At 47.1% G+C, this 17574-nt stretch overlaps 1 protein-coding gene across 2 annotated transcripts in view; it reads right to left on the bottom strand.

Moving 5' to 3' along the window:
* The window catches only part of SELENOS (selenoprotein S), a 21235-nt gene extending 3661 nt beyond the window's left edge, over positions 1-17574 (bottom strand). The window contains exons 1-5 of one of the 2 annotated variants that reach the window (XM_085890778.1): positions 17326-17574; positions 13922-14065; positions 7454-7560; positions 6470-6559; positions 6186-6252 (exon numbers count right to left, since the gene is read on the bottom strand). In XM_085890778.1, coding sequence (XP_085746904.1) covers positions 6186-6252; positions 6470-6559; positions 7454-7560; positions 13922-14065; positions 17326-17380 — 463 coding nt within the window. In that variant the 5' untranslated portion in view covers positions 17381-17574. Of the gene's footprint in view, positions 1-6185; positions 6253-6469; positions 6560-7453; positions 7561-7718; positions 10592-13921; positions 14066-17325 lie in introns of those variants that run through there. The other variant, XR_015060696.1, reaches the window with a different exon arrangement.

Raw genomic sequence — 17574 nt, 5'->3', positions numbered from 1 at the left:
AAAACCTGGAAATCAATTTGGTTCTTTTCAGTCGATAGTGCGACTGTTTAATGACTTATAGCACTTAGTTTGGTCATGATCACAACTTGGAAGTCAATCTGACTTGAAATGGCGTTTTTATCGCAATTTGAAAGTTTTGACCCGACCCCCCCCCCTGACATTCGACCCCCGACCGCGAAGAAGGGTGTTGGTGTGACACCTCCAATGAGACATATGGTTGGATGCAGAATTGGAAGATGCACATTTTGGATTTGGTTTGAAGTCGATACGACCATTTTAGCGGACGTTATTGCGAAAATAAGAATTTCGGTTTTTCGGTGACCTTGTCCTTTGACCTAGATTCACCAAAAACGACAAGTGTCTTCGTTAGACCATGGCCGACGTCTGTACCCAGTTTGGTCATGATCGCTGAAACGGTGTGGCTGCTACAGGGTAAACAAACACACAAACAAACAGACAGACAGACACAAACAGAATGACACACACAACCGACCAACATAATTGCCGATATCCGAAGGATTCCGGCAATTAACAAACAAACACGGGTGAAAGTGTAACCTCCGTCCACCTTCATTGTCGGAAGGAATAAAATCACTTTTAAAATTCTAGTATCCAGATCTGGATCTCGATCTTCACCAAAATCTAATCAATTCGTCCGTCACACACACAAACCTGTTCAACAAAGTTCGTCTGAACCCTTCCCTAACTTTGAGATATCCTGCTCACAGACAGACAGACAAACAAACAAACAGGGCTGAAAACAATCTCCATCCACCTTTAGCGGCGGAGGTAATAAAAATTAAATTAAATTAAATTAAATTATGAAAAGCAGGTGGGAAAAACAGCTGACGGGATGGCTGAGAGATACGCACACTTGCACACTCGCCTAGAGATAAGACATTATTACATTCTATACTCTAAGACGTCTCGCCTGGGTTTGATTCTGAACCCAGCTATAAACTATTAGCCCGGTGCTTCAAAGGCAGGGTTGTTCATCAATGTGTGTGCCGGCCCTCGGGTGGACGTTAAATGGGCGCCCATCGCAAAGAGTGGACGAGCTATCATGGCCAAATTACAAATTCCTTCCCTAACTAGTCAAACGTCATACCTGGCCAGCCGGTTCAAGCTACCCCAGGGCCAAGACTCAGGACAAGCGACTCCTGGCCAACCCCACAAGAAATGTGGGATGATGTTGGCCATTAAAGATGAAGTAGGTGGTGAAAATTTGGAAACTGGATCCATGGGACGTGGCACTTAAACAAAATTAATCTTGCTTACAATGTCCAGGTATCCTCACCGACAAAGGAAGTATGCAGACGTGGCATAATGTACATTGGCAAACACCAAGTAGAACATCCTGCCCTGGTGCTGCTATGAGTGTGTAATTTACTACATTGCATTTTTTTTTTCCGTGTCAGATTCAGTTTCTGTGAATTCCGTATGGTGTCCGTGATTGCTGCAAATCACTGGCTCTACTTGAGGTACGCAAACTCGCCTCCGAGCTCTCTTGACTGGGTTTGAATCTCGGCTCAGCTACATGTGCCATTCCTCGACGGATGTTAAACTGGGTGTCCTGTCCGCCAGCATTAGTGGTGGACGTTAAAGATCAGCGTCCTTTTCGAGGAGTAGGCTATCGCCGGTATTCTGAAAAATGACTTCCCGCTCTAACCGACAGAAGGCACTATCTAAATCAGTGACACAGCTGCACCCCAAGCAAATGATGCTATCCACAGCCATGGGCTGTGTACTAAAGAAGTAATATACACAAGTCTATTTACGAGTTAAGACATCTCATGCTTTTGATACTGAATGGCACCCGGCCTTGCTTCCAAATCTCTCTGCTAATCTATACGAACGTGTGTGTGTGTGTATGTGTATGTGTGTGTGTGTGTGTGTGTGTGTGTGTGTGTGTGTGTGTGTGTGTGTGTGTGTGTGTGTGTGTGTGTGTGTGTGTGTGTGTGTGTGTGTGTGTGTGTGTGTGTGTGTGTGTGTGTCCGTCCTCCATAACTCTAAACTATAAAACCTTGCAGCCTGAAACGTTGCATGCACACTAAGAAAACTCCAAGGAAGTGCAAGAGTGAAAATTGGGAGTTTGGGTTAATTAAAACACCCCTTTTGAAGATAATTAATGGCCTTATTTAATTATATCCTTCATCAGGCGATCCTCGGCCACCTCGCTGTCTGGGGTCTGAAGGTGTTTTCTGGGTAACCTCGCTGGGGTCTGCAGCTGCCATGTTTTTCGGCCTGCTCAACCATGCCTCGACTTGGAATAGGCCGCAACGATTTCTTAACGGTAAAGTTTTTGTTTTTTTTCCCCCACTTTCCTCACTCTTATTATCGAATGCTTGTTCATCGTAGCTATGAACATTGCAATGATTGGGTACATTGCAATGCTTATAAATGCCCGGAGACGTCGGCGTCCGTTGCTTTATTACATTTCCGCACATGCGATCACCATGAATCTCTTAAACTCAGGAGAATTACAACATTTTAGCTCCAGAATCGAACTTACAAGCAGTTCCGTCTCTGAGAAAAGGTGTTCATTTGTCCATTTCGGGAGGTGTATGTTGAATATGACGGTTCGGTGATTGCCAACTGGGTGCTAAGGGAGCCGTTTCTTATCAACCGTTTTGTTGAAGTGCTCAAGCCAGCGCTCTACAATATTCACACCGTCACTGAATATAGATCGACTTCACCATAGTTCAGAGCTACTTGCCTGCGTTGGCCACGTATTGTTCTGCGGTGCAACAGGCAGTGGTTGCCTCGCCGTGTTTCACAGGTCGGGTGATTCATCACTGTGTGCGTTGTCTCTCGGCTGGACGATAAACTGGGCGTCACCTCTGCTGGAATCCCTTACCCCTCTCCCTCCCAACCCTACCCCACTTTCAGACCCCGATCCCTCCCCTCCCTCTAACTCTCACTCCCTACCCAACCCCTGGTCCTCCACCTTTCCCCCCTGCTGAGGGGCCTGCAGCATGTACAAATCAGATTCAGAGCCAACTGGTGGAAAGGTAGCTGCATGTCGGAGCTGTTGGTTTTGTATGCTCCCAGGAATTAGGTTTGAAGGTTAATGAAGATTTAGGAATGAGGAAGAGTAAAACGGGGAAGCTCATACCTCCGACCATTGACTCCTTAATGGCGGCCCACAGATGCAGCATTTTCTCTCCCAGCCAACCGATCTTGCAACTCTATCTTTTCACACAACGTCATAACCATTCTCTGCCTTTTGGCGCAACTAACTTTGTCCATTGCTTCACATCTGGCCTCACCAAAAACAGTCGCGACAAACACCACTTGGCACGTAATGGGAGATAATCGTTCATGCACAGGATGCAAACGATGACTCCTCTCAGCTCAAAAACTGCGATTGGTCGAAATGAAATCCCGCAAAAACAGAAACAGAACACAATAGGTTGCCTGCTATTGGAGGATTTACTGTACATAGAATTTTCCCTCCCCAGCCCTTTTCTTTCCACTAATGTGTGACGTCATCTTCCCTGTTCCACTTTGATACCGTCAGTCTGCGAATATGCTGCCCTCTGTTGATGAGCTCCTCAACTCGCTAAGGTTTCTGTCAACTAAAATAAAGGTCCAATTTGAAGCACCCTCCGATTTCTAAATTCAAAAACAGCCGATTCATTACGTGGTTATAATTCTGTACACTCACTCGATATAATCTTAGAGTTCTTACCTCCACCACCGAAGGTGGACGGAGGTTATGTTTTCTATCCTGTTTGTTTGGCTGAGCAAGATATCTCAAAAACTTAGACAGATTCAGACAAAATTTGGTGGACAGGTTGGGTGTGTGACAAGGACGAACTGGTTCGATTTTGGTGAAGATCCAGATCTGGTCATGAGAATTAAAAAAAAAAATTCCCAAGTAATTCTTTCACCATTGAGAGATGGGGCCAAAAACAATATATTGTTACGAATTTGGAAATCTATCGCACACAACATTCAGGTCCGATAGATAAGTTATTTCAGTAAGTATGTGTTTTATAGATAGCTTCCTTTCCCTTGTCGAATGGGTAAATAAATGTTCATGCGCTGTGATTTGATTTGGTAGTTAGGATTTATTTTCATTTCAACGCCGACAACAGCTATGGACTACTACGGCTCCAAGTAAAACAACAAGCAAAAACCCTCCGCTCCCGGTATTCTCCGCGCGTTCAGTGGGGGAAAAGTCGAGCCCCCCACCCAACACTGAACAAGCCGAATTTCATGCCCGAATATGGACAGAAATCGGCTCATGTGGGGAACTCCAAGAAATGGGGTGCGACAGCCCTCACCGACGGCGGATGAGTCATGCCGGAAGCGAGTGACACCAGAGGGATAAAAAGGGAACGGAGTTGGTTCTTGGCGCCCTCTGCGTTGTTGCCGTTCTTCTTCAAGCCTTCCTGGTTCTTGTTCATGAGTCTTGTTCGCCCTGATTTGGTTCGGTTCCTGTGCTCTTCTTGGTCGGTGGTTCTTCAGGGGAATCGACGCATCGGATCGGGAAGGATCGGCGCCTCGTCTCACCAGCACGTGTTCTGGAGCGCGAGGGGATCCGCCGGAGCTCGAAAAGCTGATTGCGGCTCGCGGTGGTTGGATCCAGCTCGCCCTCACTGGTGCCCGGTCCGAACAGCTTGAAGACCGCACGAGGCGGACAGGTCCAAGTTAGACCCTGGTCTTCAGCCTGCCTGTCCCTCCGAGTTGAAGGTCCGATTATTTGGGTGTGTGTGTGCGTCCGTGGGCCCGTCTGATAAGTAGTGAAATGTATAAGTGTTTTTGCCTGTATTTACGTGCTCAATAATAATATAATTGGTTTAGCTCTGCTTCTTGCGTGCTTCCCTTCATTTCCCCATTACTATTCAAAAAATATCCCCAGTTGTTGAATGTTTCAGCTCGTTCGTATCCATTCCTTCATTGGCTGAGCGTGCTGCGTGTTTGAGAATTAGTAAAAGCTGTTACGGCCGTAAGGGGACATTTGGACCGACGGTTCTTGGCGATTAAACTGCTCGGAATCGCACACGGAACGAGCGCAGTAAGCGACTCATTTCGTACGAGTTCCGTTGAGGGTGAATTTCCCCGGTAGATTCCCTGCGTGGATACTTAGGTATATAGAAGTTTGGCTATTCACCCTATTCCATGCGGGTGACCTGTTGGCGATCTTCGGTCCAGTCAGGACCCATCGGCTCTGGAGTGACGACCTAAATTCCGGGCGATCGGTCGAGCCAACTCTGCAGCTCCATCTCGCGGTCGTGCTCGCGGCCGACGTCCGGCCCCACAACAATATTTCAAAAAGTTGTGGATGCATGACAAAACTTAGTGGAAGAGTTGGGGAGTTGACAAGAACAAGCGGATTAGATTTTGGTTAAGATCCTGATGCAGATCTGGCCAATCAGTGGACTATAAAACGTAAACCGTTCAGACCGACGGTGGCATACGCTCTACCGAGCGCCGTTCTCATTACCCTCCACCACCAAAGGTGGGCAGAACTTATGTTTTCAACCCCATCTGTCTGTGAACAGTACATCTCAAAAAGTTGTTGACTCATTCAGACAAAATTTGGTGGAGAGGTTGGGTGTGTGACAAGGATGAAATGATTACATTTTGGTGAAGATCCAGATCCGGATACTCGAATTTAAGCGATTCCTCACCATTGAGAAACAAGGCCAAAAACAATATATAGCACCAAGTTTCAAAAAATTATGGACGGATTCGGACGAAACTTGGTGGACAGGTCGGGTGTGTGACAAGGACGAATCGGCTCGATTCAGGTGAATATCTAAATCCGAATCCGGACACGAGGATTAAAAAAATTTCTTCAATCGATTCTTCACCATCGAGAGATGGGGCCAAAATTGATATCGAGCATGATATTTCAAAAAGTTGTGTTCGAGTTATGACAAAACTAGACGGATGAGTTGGGGAGGTGACAAGGACAAGCCGATTCGATTTTGGTTCAGGTCCGGATTCAGATCCTGCCTATCAGTGGGATAGACAATGTAAACTGTTCAGCCTGGCAGCGGTATATAGTGCCATTCTCGTTTATTTCTGCAGTTGGCTTTGTTCTGATTTAATACAAAATAAAGTTTGTGTGACTGGGCACAAACCTTCTGTTAAATACATCTATTTGATTGCGTCCCAGATACCCACCGAAAGACACACAAGCACACAAACCTGCTGTCTAAAAATAGCATTACCATTGGGGCGCAGCGTTTTTTTCTGGGGCTGGGAAACTGTGGAAGCAGAAGCCTCGGCAGCTACAGCCTAAGGAATGGCGGGGGGGGGGGAGAAGTTTCAATCCAGTGTGCAATCAACTTCAAAATTACCAATGGTCTCAGCTTCCGATGCACACGACCAAATTCGGTCTGATGCTATGGTTAAGTTTCAGAAAAAGGCAGAAGAATGTCGAAACAGAATGTGGCTTCTACAAGGAAAACATCATTAGGTGTTTTACTGAACAGATCAGGAGAACAACACGGACCTGAGACAGTTTGGCCTGTCCCCTGTGGCTCATTCCCTCCTGGGATCTTTCCCATGCAAGGATCTTCTCTCGACGCTTTTCCTCTTCACGCTGCAGGTGTACGCACGTAAAAAAAAAAAATTACCAATACGTTTACGGCACCTGAATTTGAAGCAAAATACCAAGTACACCACCCTGCCGTATTAAAAGCAATGCACACAAAGGCCTCAAACAGAACACAAACTTTAAAATAGTTCCATTTCAAAAATTAGCACCCGATTACTGTATATATATCTTTTCATTTTGTGTCGTCACATTCCATACCCTTTTCATCCTCTAAACGCCGGCAGGATCACCGAGGCACACACTCCTCCAGGCTGTCTGGTCTGGGTTTGAATCGTGGCCCCAGCTTTAAGCTGCCATCCTGGTGTCTCACAGGCAGGGCGATTCATCAATGCGTGCGCCGTCCGAGAGACGTTAAACTCGGCGTCCCGTCTTGCCAGTTGTTCGGCTGGATGTTATAGATCCCACGGCGTCCTTCAAGAAGAGTAGGCGAGCTATCGCCGGGCACCTTGGAACAAATTACAAATTCCTGCCTGAACCCGCAGGCTGCACTGCACCAGCGACGCAGCCATGCTCCCGGCCACGATGCAAACCAGCGGCCACGAGCTTCACACAAAATTAATGAATGGACGAATCCTACAAATCAATCCACCTTTTGTTCTTTAACAGGATATTTCCTTTTTGTTTTTGGTACAAAATAAATTCAAATGACCGGTTTTTGTCGACACACCTTCATCTTGCTGAATGCGCAACAAAAAAAAAATGTAAACCAATCAAATGATTAATGAAATAGAAAGAATGTTTGCAGTTAATAGTAAGCGACCGAGAAGAATATGTACTGCTCGTCTCACTCCAAAAAAAACAAAACAAAAACATTATTTGTTTGAAGAAAGGAATCCACCATCAAAAGCGATGCTGTAAAAATGCATTGACGGCACAAACCATTTTCTGTTTCTCCATAAAGAGTGCAGAGGCTGCATCCATCTGTTGCTGCATTTGCATGCGTGAAGCATGCATAGCTTCATGTCGTTTTTGTACAGTCTCAGGGTCTGCGCAGGTATCGAATACACAAGGTAAGAGGTGGGGGCACAGGGAGAGAGAAAAAAAAAGCACAATTAACAGTGAGGGCATCTCAACCTTGATGTGTGATAGCCATTTCCAAAGTGGACTATTTTATAGTGTCGTGTCCAGGGGATCTAACCCCTACCTGGACGGATGGAAAAGCTTCTCCCATGAAGAACTACAGCCGAAACTCGGAGATTAATGCGCACGCGGGAAGGGGGCCAATGGCAGAGAGGCGGAGGAGCACAGCACAAGGGGGGTTTATACTCGAACCCCACTGCAAATACACGGCTACAGCTTCTTAAAAGGAATACATTTAATGGAAATAAACAAATAATTACAAAGGACAACAATTCAAAAGGGCAATGATGATAATGAAATAAATAAATCCGACAGTCGAGGCACCTCTTCACACAGACTGAAATACAGACAGAGAGAAAGCAAAATAAAAAGAAAACCTCTCCTTTTGAGTATTCTTGCACTTAGCTTGGCCCAGAGCTGGTCTTTGTGGAACTTGGAATTGAGGCGCTTCTATTCGCATGTGCAGACGCGTGCAACAAAATGGCGCCTCGTCGATTCTCTCGTAGCGGGACAAACGCACACCAGACAATCCGCGAGAGGCACTCCACACCAAGTCTCACAGCCCCTGTGTAACGGCTTCCCCACTGATCGTCCTCACTGACCCAGGAGCCAAAGGCCAGCGTCTTGCTTCACACACGGCATCCTCACCGGGTGCACGCACCCTCAACTGCTCACCTCTCCAAAAAGCGCCTCGTGCCTCCGCTCTGATCACTGTTCTCCAAAAATGCGCAAGCCAACCTTGCTCTCGATCACGCCTAAATATCCTCCGCCTCCAGGGCATGGCCTGCTCGCACGAAACCCGGGAAGGCGGGGCTTCTGCCTACCGGGCAAGCCTCTGACGTCACGCCCATCAATCATCAGCCTCGGCGGCGTGACTTCGCCTGTTGTCACCCTTTGAAGGCGAGGATTTCTGCCCTCTCGTGGTTGTTTTAGGGACGTGTTCCCCACATTTATTGTCGATCTTGAAATAAAATAAAAAAAAACAGGGAAAAAAATCACAGAAGTGGCGATTACAAACTGGGGGAGCTTATCGTTAAACCCGAGCTAATTAACACGACACCACCCCCTCGTGTGGTGACACGTAACACTTAAGCTCACAGGTTCCCCACTTTTTTTCTTTTGTATACCTTGGTCGAGGCTCGTATGAGAGCTAAGACACAACTCGCAGCAAGGAGGCATGAGACAAGAGGGGCGGGAGTGGAAGGGACAAAACAGTGGGGAACAGACACATTAGGTGAACTGTGGAAGGGAGAGGGATGGGGATGGGACGGGGAACATGGCGAAGAGAAGATGGACATTACAGGGACTTTCAGGAAGGAAAGCAGGAGAAATGAAGGAAGTGGGCTTGGGTGGATTATCGGGGGTAGAAAAGATCGAGGATTTGGATGGGGGAAGATAAGAGGTGGTGGTGAACAGCTGTTTTGAAAGCCTGGAGGGAAGAATGGGAAAGAATAGAGTGAGGAAGTTTATTCCAAAGGCGGGAAAAAAAGAGGAATGAAAGAGTGAAGATGAGCAGTGATTCGTGATTTTGGTAGTTTTACCAGAAGGGGGTTGTTGGCGGACCTTGAGCGCCCTGTGGAAATGTGGTGGGGACAAATCGCAGAGAGAGCAGGGGGGGCAAGGCTGGAGAGGAGTCGGTAGAAGACAGAAAGACCACCGACCAACCTGCGGTGATTGAGTGAGAGGCCCAAAGACTCAGCTTCATTGCGGGAGATGCCGATGATCTGAAATGCCCTGGTTTCGACAGCGTGAAGCCGAGAAAGGTGGGAGGCAGGAGCACCAGCCCAGAGGGGAGAGCAGTACTCCATCAGGCTACGGACAAAAGCTTTGTAAGTGGTCAGGAGCTCAAGAGGGCCGAGGAAGGACTTAGCACGACGGAGGATTCCCAGTCGGCGACTGGCTTTTGAGGCGAGGTTGGAAATGTGACTTTCCCAGGAAAGGTCATGGCAGATAGTGAGACCCAGAAGCTTGAAAGAAAAGACTTCTTCCAGAGCATTGTTGAGAAAGTGGATGGGGGGGTTTTGTAAACGGTCCTTTCGAAGAGACATAGTGAGAGTGTGAGATTTGTCTGGATTGAAAGACATGTTCCACGTGTTGGACCAGTTTGTGATTTTATCCAGATCTGCAGTGAGCGAAGAAGCTGCTGCTTGCCGGTCTGAGGGATGACAGATGGTACGGCAGAGGGTGGAGTCGTCGGCAAAGAGAAATAGAGGATTTTCCAGAGAATCCGAGAGATCATTGATGAAAACCAGAAAAAGAACAGGGCCCAGAACGCTACCTTGAGGAACTCCAGCCTGCACAGGAAGAGGGGATGAAAGAACTCCATTTAGGGCCACACGTTGACTGCGACAGGAGAGGAAGTCTGCGAGCCATGAGTGGAGATGGCCTTGAATACCATGGGAAGAGAGTTTGGTGAGTAGGGCAGGGTGCCAGACTGTGTCAAAAGCACGTGATATGTCCAGGGATACGGCTCGGATTTCCTGTCTGGCATTGAGGACCTCCATCCATTGATGGGAGAGCAGAAGCAGCATATCCAGGGTAGAGTGACCTGGTCTGAAACCAAATTGATGATTGGAAATCAAGCCATTGGAGAAGAGGAAGGATTTCATGTCTCAAGCGATGATGGATTCCATCACCTTGCTGATGATTGGGAGAAGGCTGATTGGTCTGTAGTTACAGGGATCTGTTTTTGCACCTTTTTATGCAGGGCTGTGATGTTAGCAGATTTCCAAGCAGATGGCAGATGACCTTGGGCAAATGAGAGGGTGAATAGAACAGAGAGAGGGTGAGCAAGAGCAGAAGAGCAGGCTTTGAGGACACGTGGGCTGATGCCGTCTGGACCGGTTGCAGAATCTGACTCGAGGTTTGAAAGCAAGCTCTCCACCTTGTCAGGAGAAAAGGATAGAGTCCAGGGACAGTTGGGTGCGACTGGGTAAAGTGGGTAGAGATAGTGATGGGTTTCGGACACAAGATTTAGCTGCAAACACCGAGTTTAGACATTCAGCTTTATCACGTGTGGAATCAGCAGTGCGGCCATTTGAGGTAAGGGAGGGGATGGAGGGGGAACATACACCAGAAACAGATTTGATTAAACGCCACCAGGATTTTGAGGAGGGAGAGAGGTTTGAGAGTTCAGACTTGAGATGAGAAAGATGTTGTTTTCTGGCTCTCCTGAGGGTAGATACACACTTGTTCCGAGCTTTGTGGAAAGAACTGAGATTGCCCTCAGTTGGGTTTGCTTTCCATGAGGCAAAGGCAAGTTGTTTCAGGACAACTGCCTCGCCACAAGCTTCAGTAAACCAAGGGCAGGAGGAAGGGTAAGACAACTGAACATGAGAGGGGATAAATTTGTGCATGAGGGAGAGCAAGTTTCTTTGAAAGAATTCCCAGGATGAGTTGATGTTTGAGAAAGTAGTGATAGGAGACCAGTCTGTCAGTTTGATGGCTGCTCGGAGACCCTGCCAGTCGGCTTGAGTGAAATGAAATGAATGAAAGAGTGAAAGTCGGCCAGACTCGACGGCGGTGAGGTGGTTCTCTGATAACAGCCAGAGAGATGTCCACTTTAACAAGGACGTGGTCAGAAGAACCAATTGGAGCGAAGGAAGAGCAGCAGATATTGTCAGGGAAATTTGTCAAAATCAGATCCAGAAGAGATGGAGTACCATTGGTTGAGATCCGGGTCGGGAAGTTGACCGATTGAGTCAGTCCCAATGAGTCGCAGAAAGCTTTTGCTGAGGTGCCATGGCAGGTGAGAGAGGTACCCACACCTAGCCAACTGGCGTGATGACAATTGAAGTCACCACATAAGAGGAAGAGAGAGTTTGGATGAGAAGATAGAAGATGGTCCATGTTTTCGGATAGTGAGGTGTAGATGGAGTCATCACTGTTCGGTGGACGGTACAGTACACATATAAACATGAGGTGGGAGTGGAGGGGAAGCCGAAGCCAGAGGTATTCCTGGGGGTGTGGGGGAGTGAGAGCAGTGCATGGAGAGTGAGGAATAGAGTCTTTGATGAAGAGAGCAACACCTCCACCAGGACGAGGCTCAGGTCTGTCATACCGCAAGAGGGAGTAACCAGGGAGAGATACTTGGGAGTCAGACACGTCTTGGGAGAGGAAGGTTTCTGTTAGGCAGATAATGTCTGGTTTGTCAGTGGCAACCTGTATGGAAAGATCTGAAAGGTTTGAGCGAAGGCCCTGGATATTTGAGGTCCACACTTTTAATGAAGAGGTAGGGGAGCAGGCTTTGGGTGCAGGAGGTGGAAGGGAGGGGGAGGGTAGGACAAGGGACGAGGGGGGGAGGTAAGGAGGGTTGCTGAAAGTGTGGGGTATTGCAGAATAGCGAGGGGAGGAAGCTGAATGAGGAGGAGAAAAGGCTCTGTGGTGCTGGGGGAGAGGGGGGACAAGAGACAAGGAAGAAGGCAGTTGAGGATTTGAGGAGGTGGAGTGAAGAGATGGAGGTGAGAGGGAAGTGGAGGGGGGCAGTTTGGTGGATGATAGGGGGCAAACTTAGAGAAGGAAGAGTGAGGGGGATGAAAGGTGGGAGAAAGGTGAGGGGGGAATTTTTGAAAGAGGTGAGAGGGAGGCTTGGAGGGAGAAGAGTGGGATGGTTGCTTTGAGAGTGAGAGTGAGGGATGAGGGGGGTGAGTTGGCACTGAAGTTGGAAAAAAAGAATGGTTGATGGAAAGCGAGCATCCATGGCAAACTGTGGTTTTTAAAAGTTTTAGGTCAGAGATGCGATTTAACACAATTCTTGATGGATGCAATGAAGGCGAATTCAGAGAATGGAGAGAAGAAGCGCTGTAATAGTTGGATTTTTTAGGCAAGGAATGAAGGAGAGGTCGAAATGAGAGCAGTCTGTTGAAATAGCAGAAGAGTAGTGCATTATGAAACAGTAAAGAGTACCACATGTGTGAGAGAGGAAGATGAAGCATTATAAGATCGTTTTTGTTGTTAATATTAATGTATGAGAGAGTTCAACAGATTAGGTCATGGAAGTGTAAAAAAAAAAAAAAAATAAAAAAAATAAAAAAAAAAAAAATCGAGGAAGAAGACGCGGAGGAAGTTAAGAGGAAGAAGAAGAAGAAGCAGAATCGGGAGAAGGTGAGCGTGTTGTTGTTGTTGTTGGGTATATATATATATATATTTTTTTTTGAGATAAGAAAGAGATTAGTTGGGAGAATGGGGAATGTTTCGAAAGTGGGGAGGATGAAAATTGAAGGTAATGGGGAGGATAGAAATTGAAGGTAATGGGGAGCAAAAACAAAAAAAACGATCGAACACCGAGTGGAACCGGTAGGCCTCAGGCCTAGGCCTAGGCCTCAAACACCAGGTAAGAACGTCGACAAAAATACTCACAAAATAGCACGATTTTTGAAACAAAACCGAACTAGGAACACACAGTAGGTGAGAAAATTAAACAGTTAAAACGGGACAAATAACAACCGGAAACTTAACTTTGAGAACGTCAGCAGGGAGCCCCGAAGGAGACCTCTCGCCGCTCCAAAACCGGAACCGGAAGTCCTCAATTAGTTACATAGAGATGCCTCCTACACGTCCACGGACCAAACAACTCTACACAATGCTATATTCCCAATTAAATTCCTCAATCTACCCCCACAACTGTAACAATAGCATAAGTCATAGAGTATCTCATTAAAAGGGTTGGTGGTTTTACCTTCCAACAACGAAAGGATTCGATCCTCGCCTTGCGCGCCTCACCGTACCCCCTATCCCCCCCTCCCTGCGCGTTCAGCCGTACCCCCTATCCTCACCCTTCGAGTCTCGACGTACCCCCTATCCACGCCCTGCGCGTCTCGCCATACCCCCAGTTCGTCCTTGTCACACATCCAACCTGTGCACAACTTTTTGAGATATTCTGTACACAAACAAACAAACAGACAGAAAGGGGTGAAAACATTACCTCCTTCACCTCCGGTAGCGAAGGCAATTCAAAGCAAGGGTACAATTTAGCTTGAACTGTACACGTAATAGGTTATTGTACTTAACCGGACTGCAGATCTATTCCAATCGATACAAAAATCTAACTTTTCCGACGATCAAAAGTGAAACAGCATACCATCTATATTTTCCCTGGATCCTGTATCTCACAGGTGATAGAAATTTGGTCTTAAAAATGAAAAAGTCGGTGCATTACTGGAAGCAAACAATTCACAGTTTGCACCGCACATTTGTGTCTCCCATTAACCCCTTTACATCAGTACGTCATGTGCATCAGTACCACGGATCCTGCTTTTTAAGGCACACCTGAAATATGCAGCACCTCGGCCTTGCGTTGCGTCCAGGCAGCCAATCGCGAGTGAAGCAGGGGTTGAAAGTAGTAATAGAGGGCACACAAAACAGCGATTCCAAGAAGCAGAAACCAGCCATATTGTGACAACAAGCCACCCACTGCCAGGAGACCATGCACACACGTAACAGGAAAGTGAGTAAAAGTGAGGGTTCAAGTAAGCCAGCAGCCAGAGTACCGTGCATGCGTTCACAAATGATCAAGGTGACGATATTTTGCATTTACTCGTTTTAGGAAATCTTCAGTTAGCGTTTCAACGTCAATTTGTGTGTGAGCGGCGTGGATTTCAAAAGCACAATTGGCATCAAACGTTTCAATCTGCTCTCGTCAAATCGAAAACACACCTTAACAGTCGACGTGAGTTGGTGATGAAACACTAACTTTACAAGCATTATTTTACTTTTAAAATGCACCTCATTCATAAAAAAAAAACAATGAAAAGAGAGCAAAGGAAGCGTTTAGCTTGAGAGACAAATGCCAGGTGATCCATATGTCCAGTTACCCCTGCGAGCAGATATAGAATGTCATGGTCACCGTTTTGTATATTAGGTTAATGAGCTTGCTTTGTTTTTGAATGAAAGCAGTGATAATATATATATATATATATATATATGCAAATACAACCTGTCGCTTCACTGACGGTGGTGTGAATGGGAGGGGGGTGGAGGGAGAGAGAGGGGGAAGGGGAGACAGAGGACGGAGCGAAGGGAGGGGCGGGAAAAGGAGGGAGGGGAAGCGATGAGTGGGAGAGAGAGACAGACAGACAGAGAAAAGTGTGGGAGGAGAGTGCTGCATTTTTTTCGGAGAGGAGAGTGAGGAGGGGTCAGACAGAGAGAGAGTGGGTGGAGGAGGGGGGAGAGGAGGGGAAAAAAATAAATAAAGATAGGTGAGGGGTGGAGGTGGCGTTAGCAAAGAGAGCGAGTGATATGTTATGCTTCATGACTGGAAACAATTTTTTTTAATCTCATGTCAGAACAGCTGCACACACGACGACACAACAACGTTTGTAATGTTAACCACAGGCACACCTGCAAAAATTTTGGTACCCCAGTTCTAGAAAATTTGTGGAAACAACCAAAAGCATGGACTGAAAACATGAAAGCACAGCTCGCGTACGACCTAATGATCCCATCGAGCGTGAACATCAAAAACAAAGTGTTGCGGCCAGATATTGTTGTGGGCCGGGGTCCGGTGGCGATAAACGACCACTGGGTGGGGCAGTGGAGTGAGTACCCTCTATTACCAGTACACGGGTACGCATTTCGCCAACGTCGGAAGGATGACATGCTGAGTCAATCCCACCTGGTGTTAACTCAACGGACAACAGGGGCTCGAACTCAAGACCTCAAGATCATAAGTCATCCGCCTTTACCAATAAGTCAATATTAGGCATCATAATTTCCAAGGACTTGCTAACAGAGAGGGAGCAAGGATTTGTTCCAGGTACATCGCGTGTCATGGAAGGGCAGAAAAGGTCGTTGGATCGAGGAATAAGGAGGACTAACCCTAACCTGTAACCTGGGTTTAAGGAAAGCGGTCAAAACGATCCCCTGTGAAAGACTTAGAGAAACTGAAGGCATACATCAATTAGACGTGATGTCCTAACCTGGATCCAAGCCTTCTTGAAAAGCAGAGAACAGAGAGTGGTCATAAATGGAGATCCCTCAAATTGGTCCAGCGTACCGAGTTGGATTCCCCAAGGCAGTTTGCTGGGACCGGTATTGTTTGTAATCTTCATCTATGACATGCATCATGAAGTGAAATCCTGCATCCAACTCTTTACAGATGACATCAAGCTCCATGGATCTGTTCATAACCCTCAACATGCTACGATATTACAGAAGGACGCAGGTAGCCGAAGCACCTGGTCTGAACAATGACGGCCGTCCTTGAACCAGAGCAAGTGCAAAATTGCTACGTATAGGAAGAAGTGATGGCAAGGCTGTACGTGTCAAATGAAGGGATTTTAAATGTCGAAAGCAATACAGGTAAAGGACCGAGGTGTGCGCACCTCAAGCTAATATTCACCGAGGTGTGATCGACACAGACATCAAGTTTGATGAACATGCTTCGACTGGCGTTAGAAAAGCTTAACGGCTTCTTGGAATCATGAAGCAAACATATGCCAGCGTGGACATAAGAACACCCCCAACTTAGAAAATGGGAATATTGTAAGGAAAGTTCGTTGGAAAACAGATTTAGGAGAAGGTTGAGAAAGTGCAATGGAGGGAAACAAAGATGATCTCAGAAAGGTTACAGATCCTGGACCTTCACTCACTGTTCTACAGGTGGAGGTGGAGGAGGAGGAAGTGGAGGTGGAGGTGGAGGTAGTGGAGATGGTGGAGGAGGAGGAGGAGGAGATTGTGGAGGAGGAGGAGGAGGAGGAGGAGGAGGAGATTGTGGAGGAGGAGGAGTTTGTGAAGGAGGAGGAGGAGGAAGTGGAGATGGTGGAGGAGAAGGAGGAGGAGTTTGTGAAGGAGGAGGAGGAGGAGATTGTGGAGGAGATGGTTGAGGAGGAGGAGGAGGAAGTGGAGGAGAAGGAGATTGTGGTGGAGGAGGAGATTGTGGAGGAGGAGGAGGAGATTTTGGAGGAGGAGGAGGAGATTGTGAAGGAGGAGGAGGAGGAGATTGTGGAGGAGATGGTGGAGATTGTGGAGGAGGAGGAGGAGATGGTGGAGGAGGAGGAGGAAGTGGAGGAGAAGGAGATTGTGGTGGAGGAGGAGGAGGAGATTGTGAAGGAGGAGGAGGAGGAGATTGTGGAGGAGATGGTGGAGATTGTGGAGGAGGAGGAGGAGATGGTGGAGGAGGAGGAGGAAGTGGAGGAGAAGGAGATTGTGGTGGAGGAGGAGATTGTGGAGGAGGAGGAGGAGGAGATTGTGAAGGAGGAGAAGGAGGAGATTGTGGTGGAGGAGATTGTGAAGGAGGTGAAGGAGTAGGAGATTGTGGAGGAGGAGGAGATGGTGGAGGAGGAGGAGATGGTGGAGGAGGTGGAGAAGTCATCATAGTCTGGAAGATCCCGAATTGACTCATTAAACTGAACCCAGATCACTTCTTCATGGTTGTGGAGTTCAGGGCAACACCAAGAGGGCATTCCTTGAAATTATTCAATAACAGAGGTTATCTCGACTTGCGAAACATGTTCTTCAGGGATGATGATGATGATGATGATGATGATGATGATGATGATGATGATGATGATGATGATGATGATGATGATGATGATGATGATGATGATGATGATGATGATGATGATGATGATGATGATGATGATGATGATGATGATGATGATGATGATCCAGTTTGTGTAATCAAGCAGATTCGTCACTCGATCCGTACACAAACACACTCATCCGCCGCTTACCCATCTCAGCGGCGTCTTGGATAATGCTCGGGTCCTGGTTCCGTGGTCCCGACATCTCAAAGAAGTAACACAACGATGGAGTAAAAAGAACAGTTTAATAAAGCAAACTTTGCAATTCGCTCGATGATGATTTACGATGACGATTACATCGAAAGGGGCTCGGAAATATTTCCGGTAAGTGACGTGTTTACATGAGAGGAGAGTCACGTGGCCACGTGACGTCGCAAGCGGCCAGAAACTTCCGCTTTA

The sequence above is a fragment of the Eptatretus burgeri genome, chromosome 8 (assembly GCF_056783735.1).
Source record: "Eptatretus burgeri isolate ZD-2024b chromosome 8, Ebu_testis_v1, whole genome shotgun sequence".
NCBI classification, from domain to species: domain Eukaryota; kingdom Metazoa; phylum Chordata; class Myxini; order Myxiniformes; family Myxinidae; genus Eptatretus; species Eptatretus burgeri.
The sequence above is the reverse complement of the archived record's forward strand: the minus strand, read 5'-3'. Positions and strand labels throughout refer to the sequence as shown.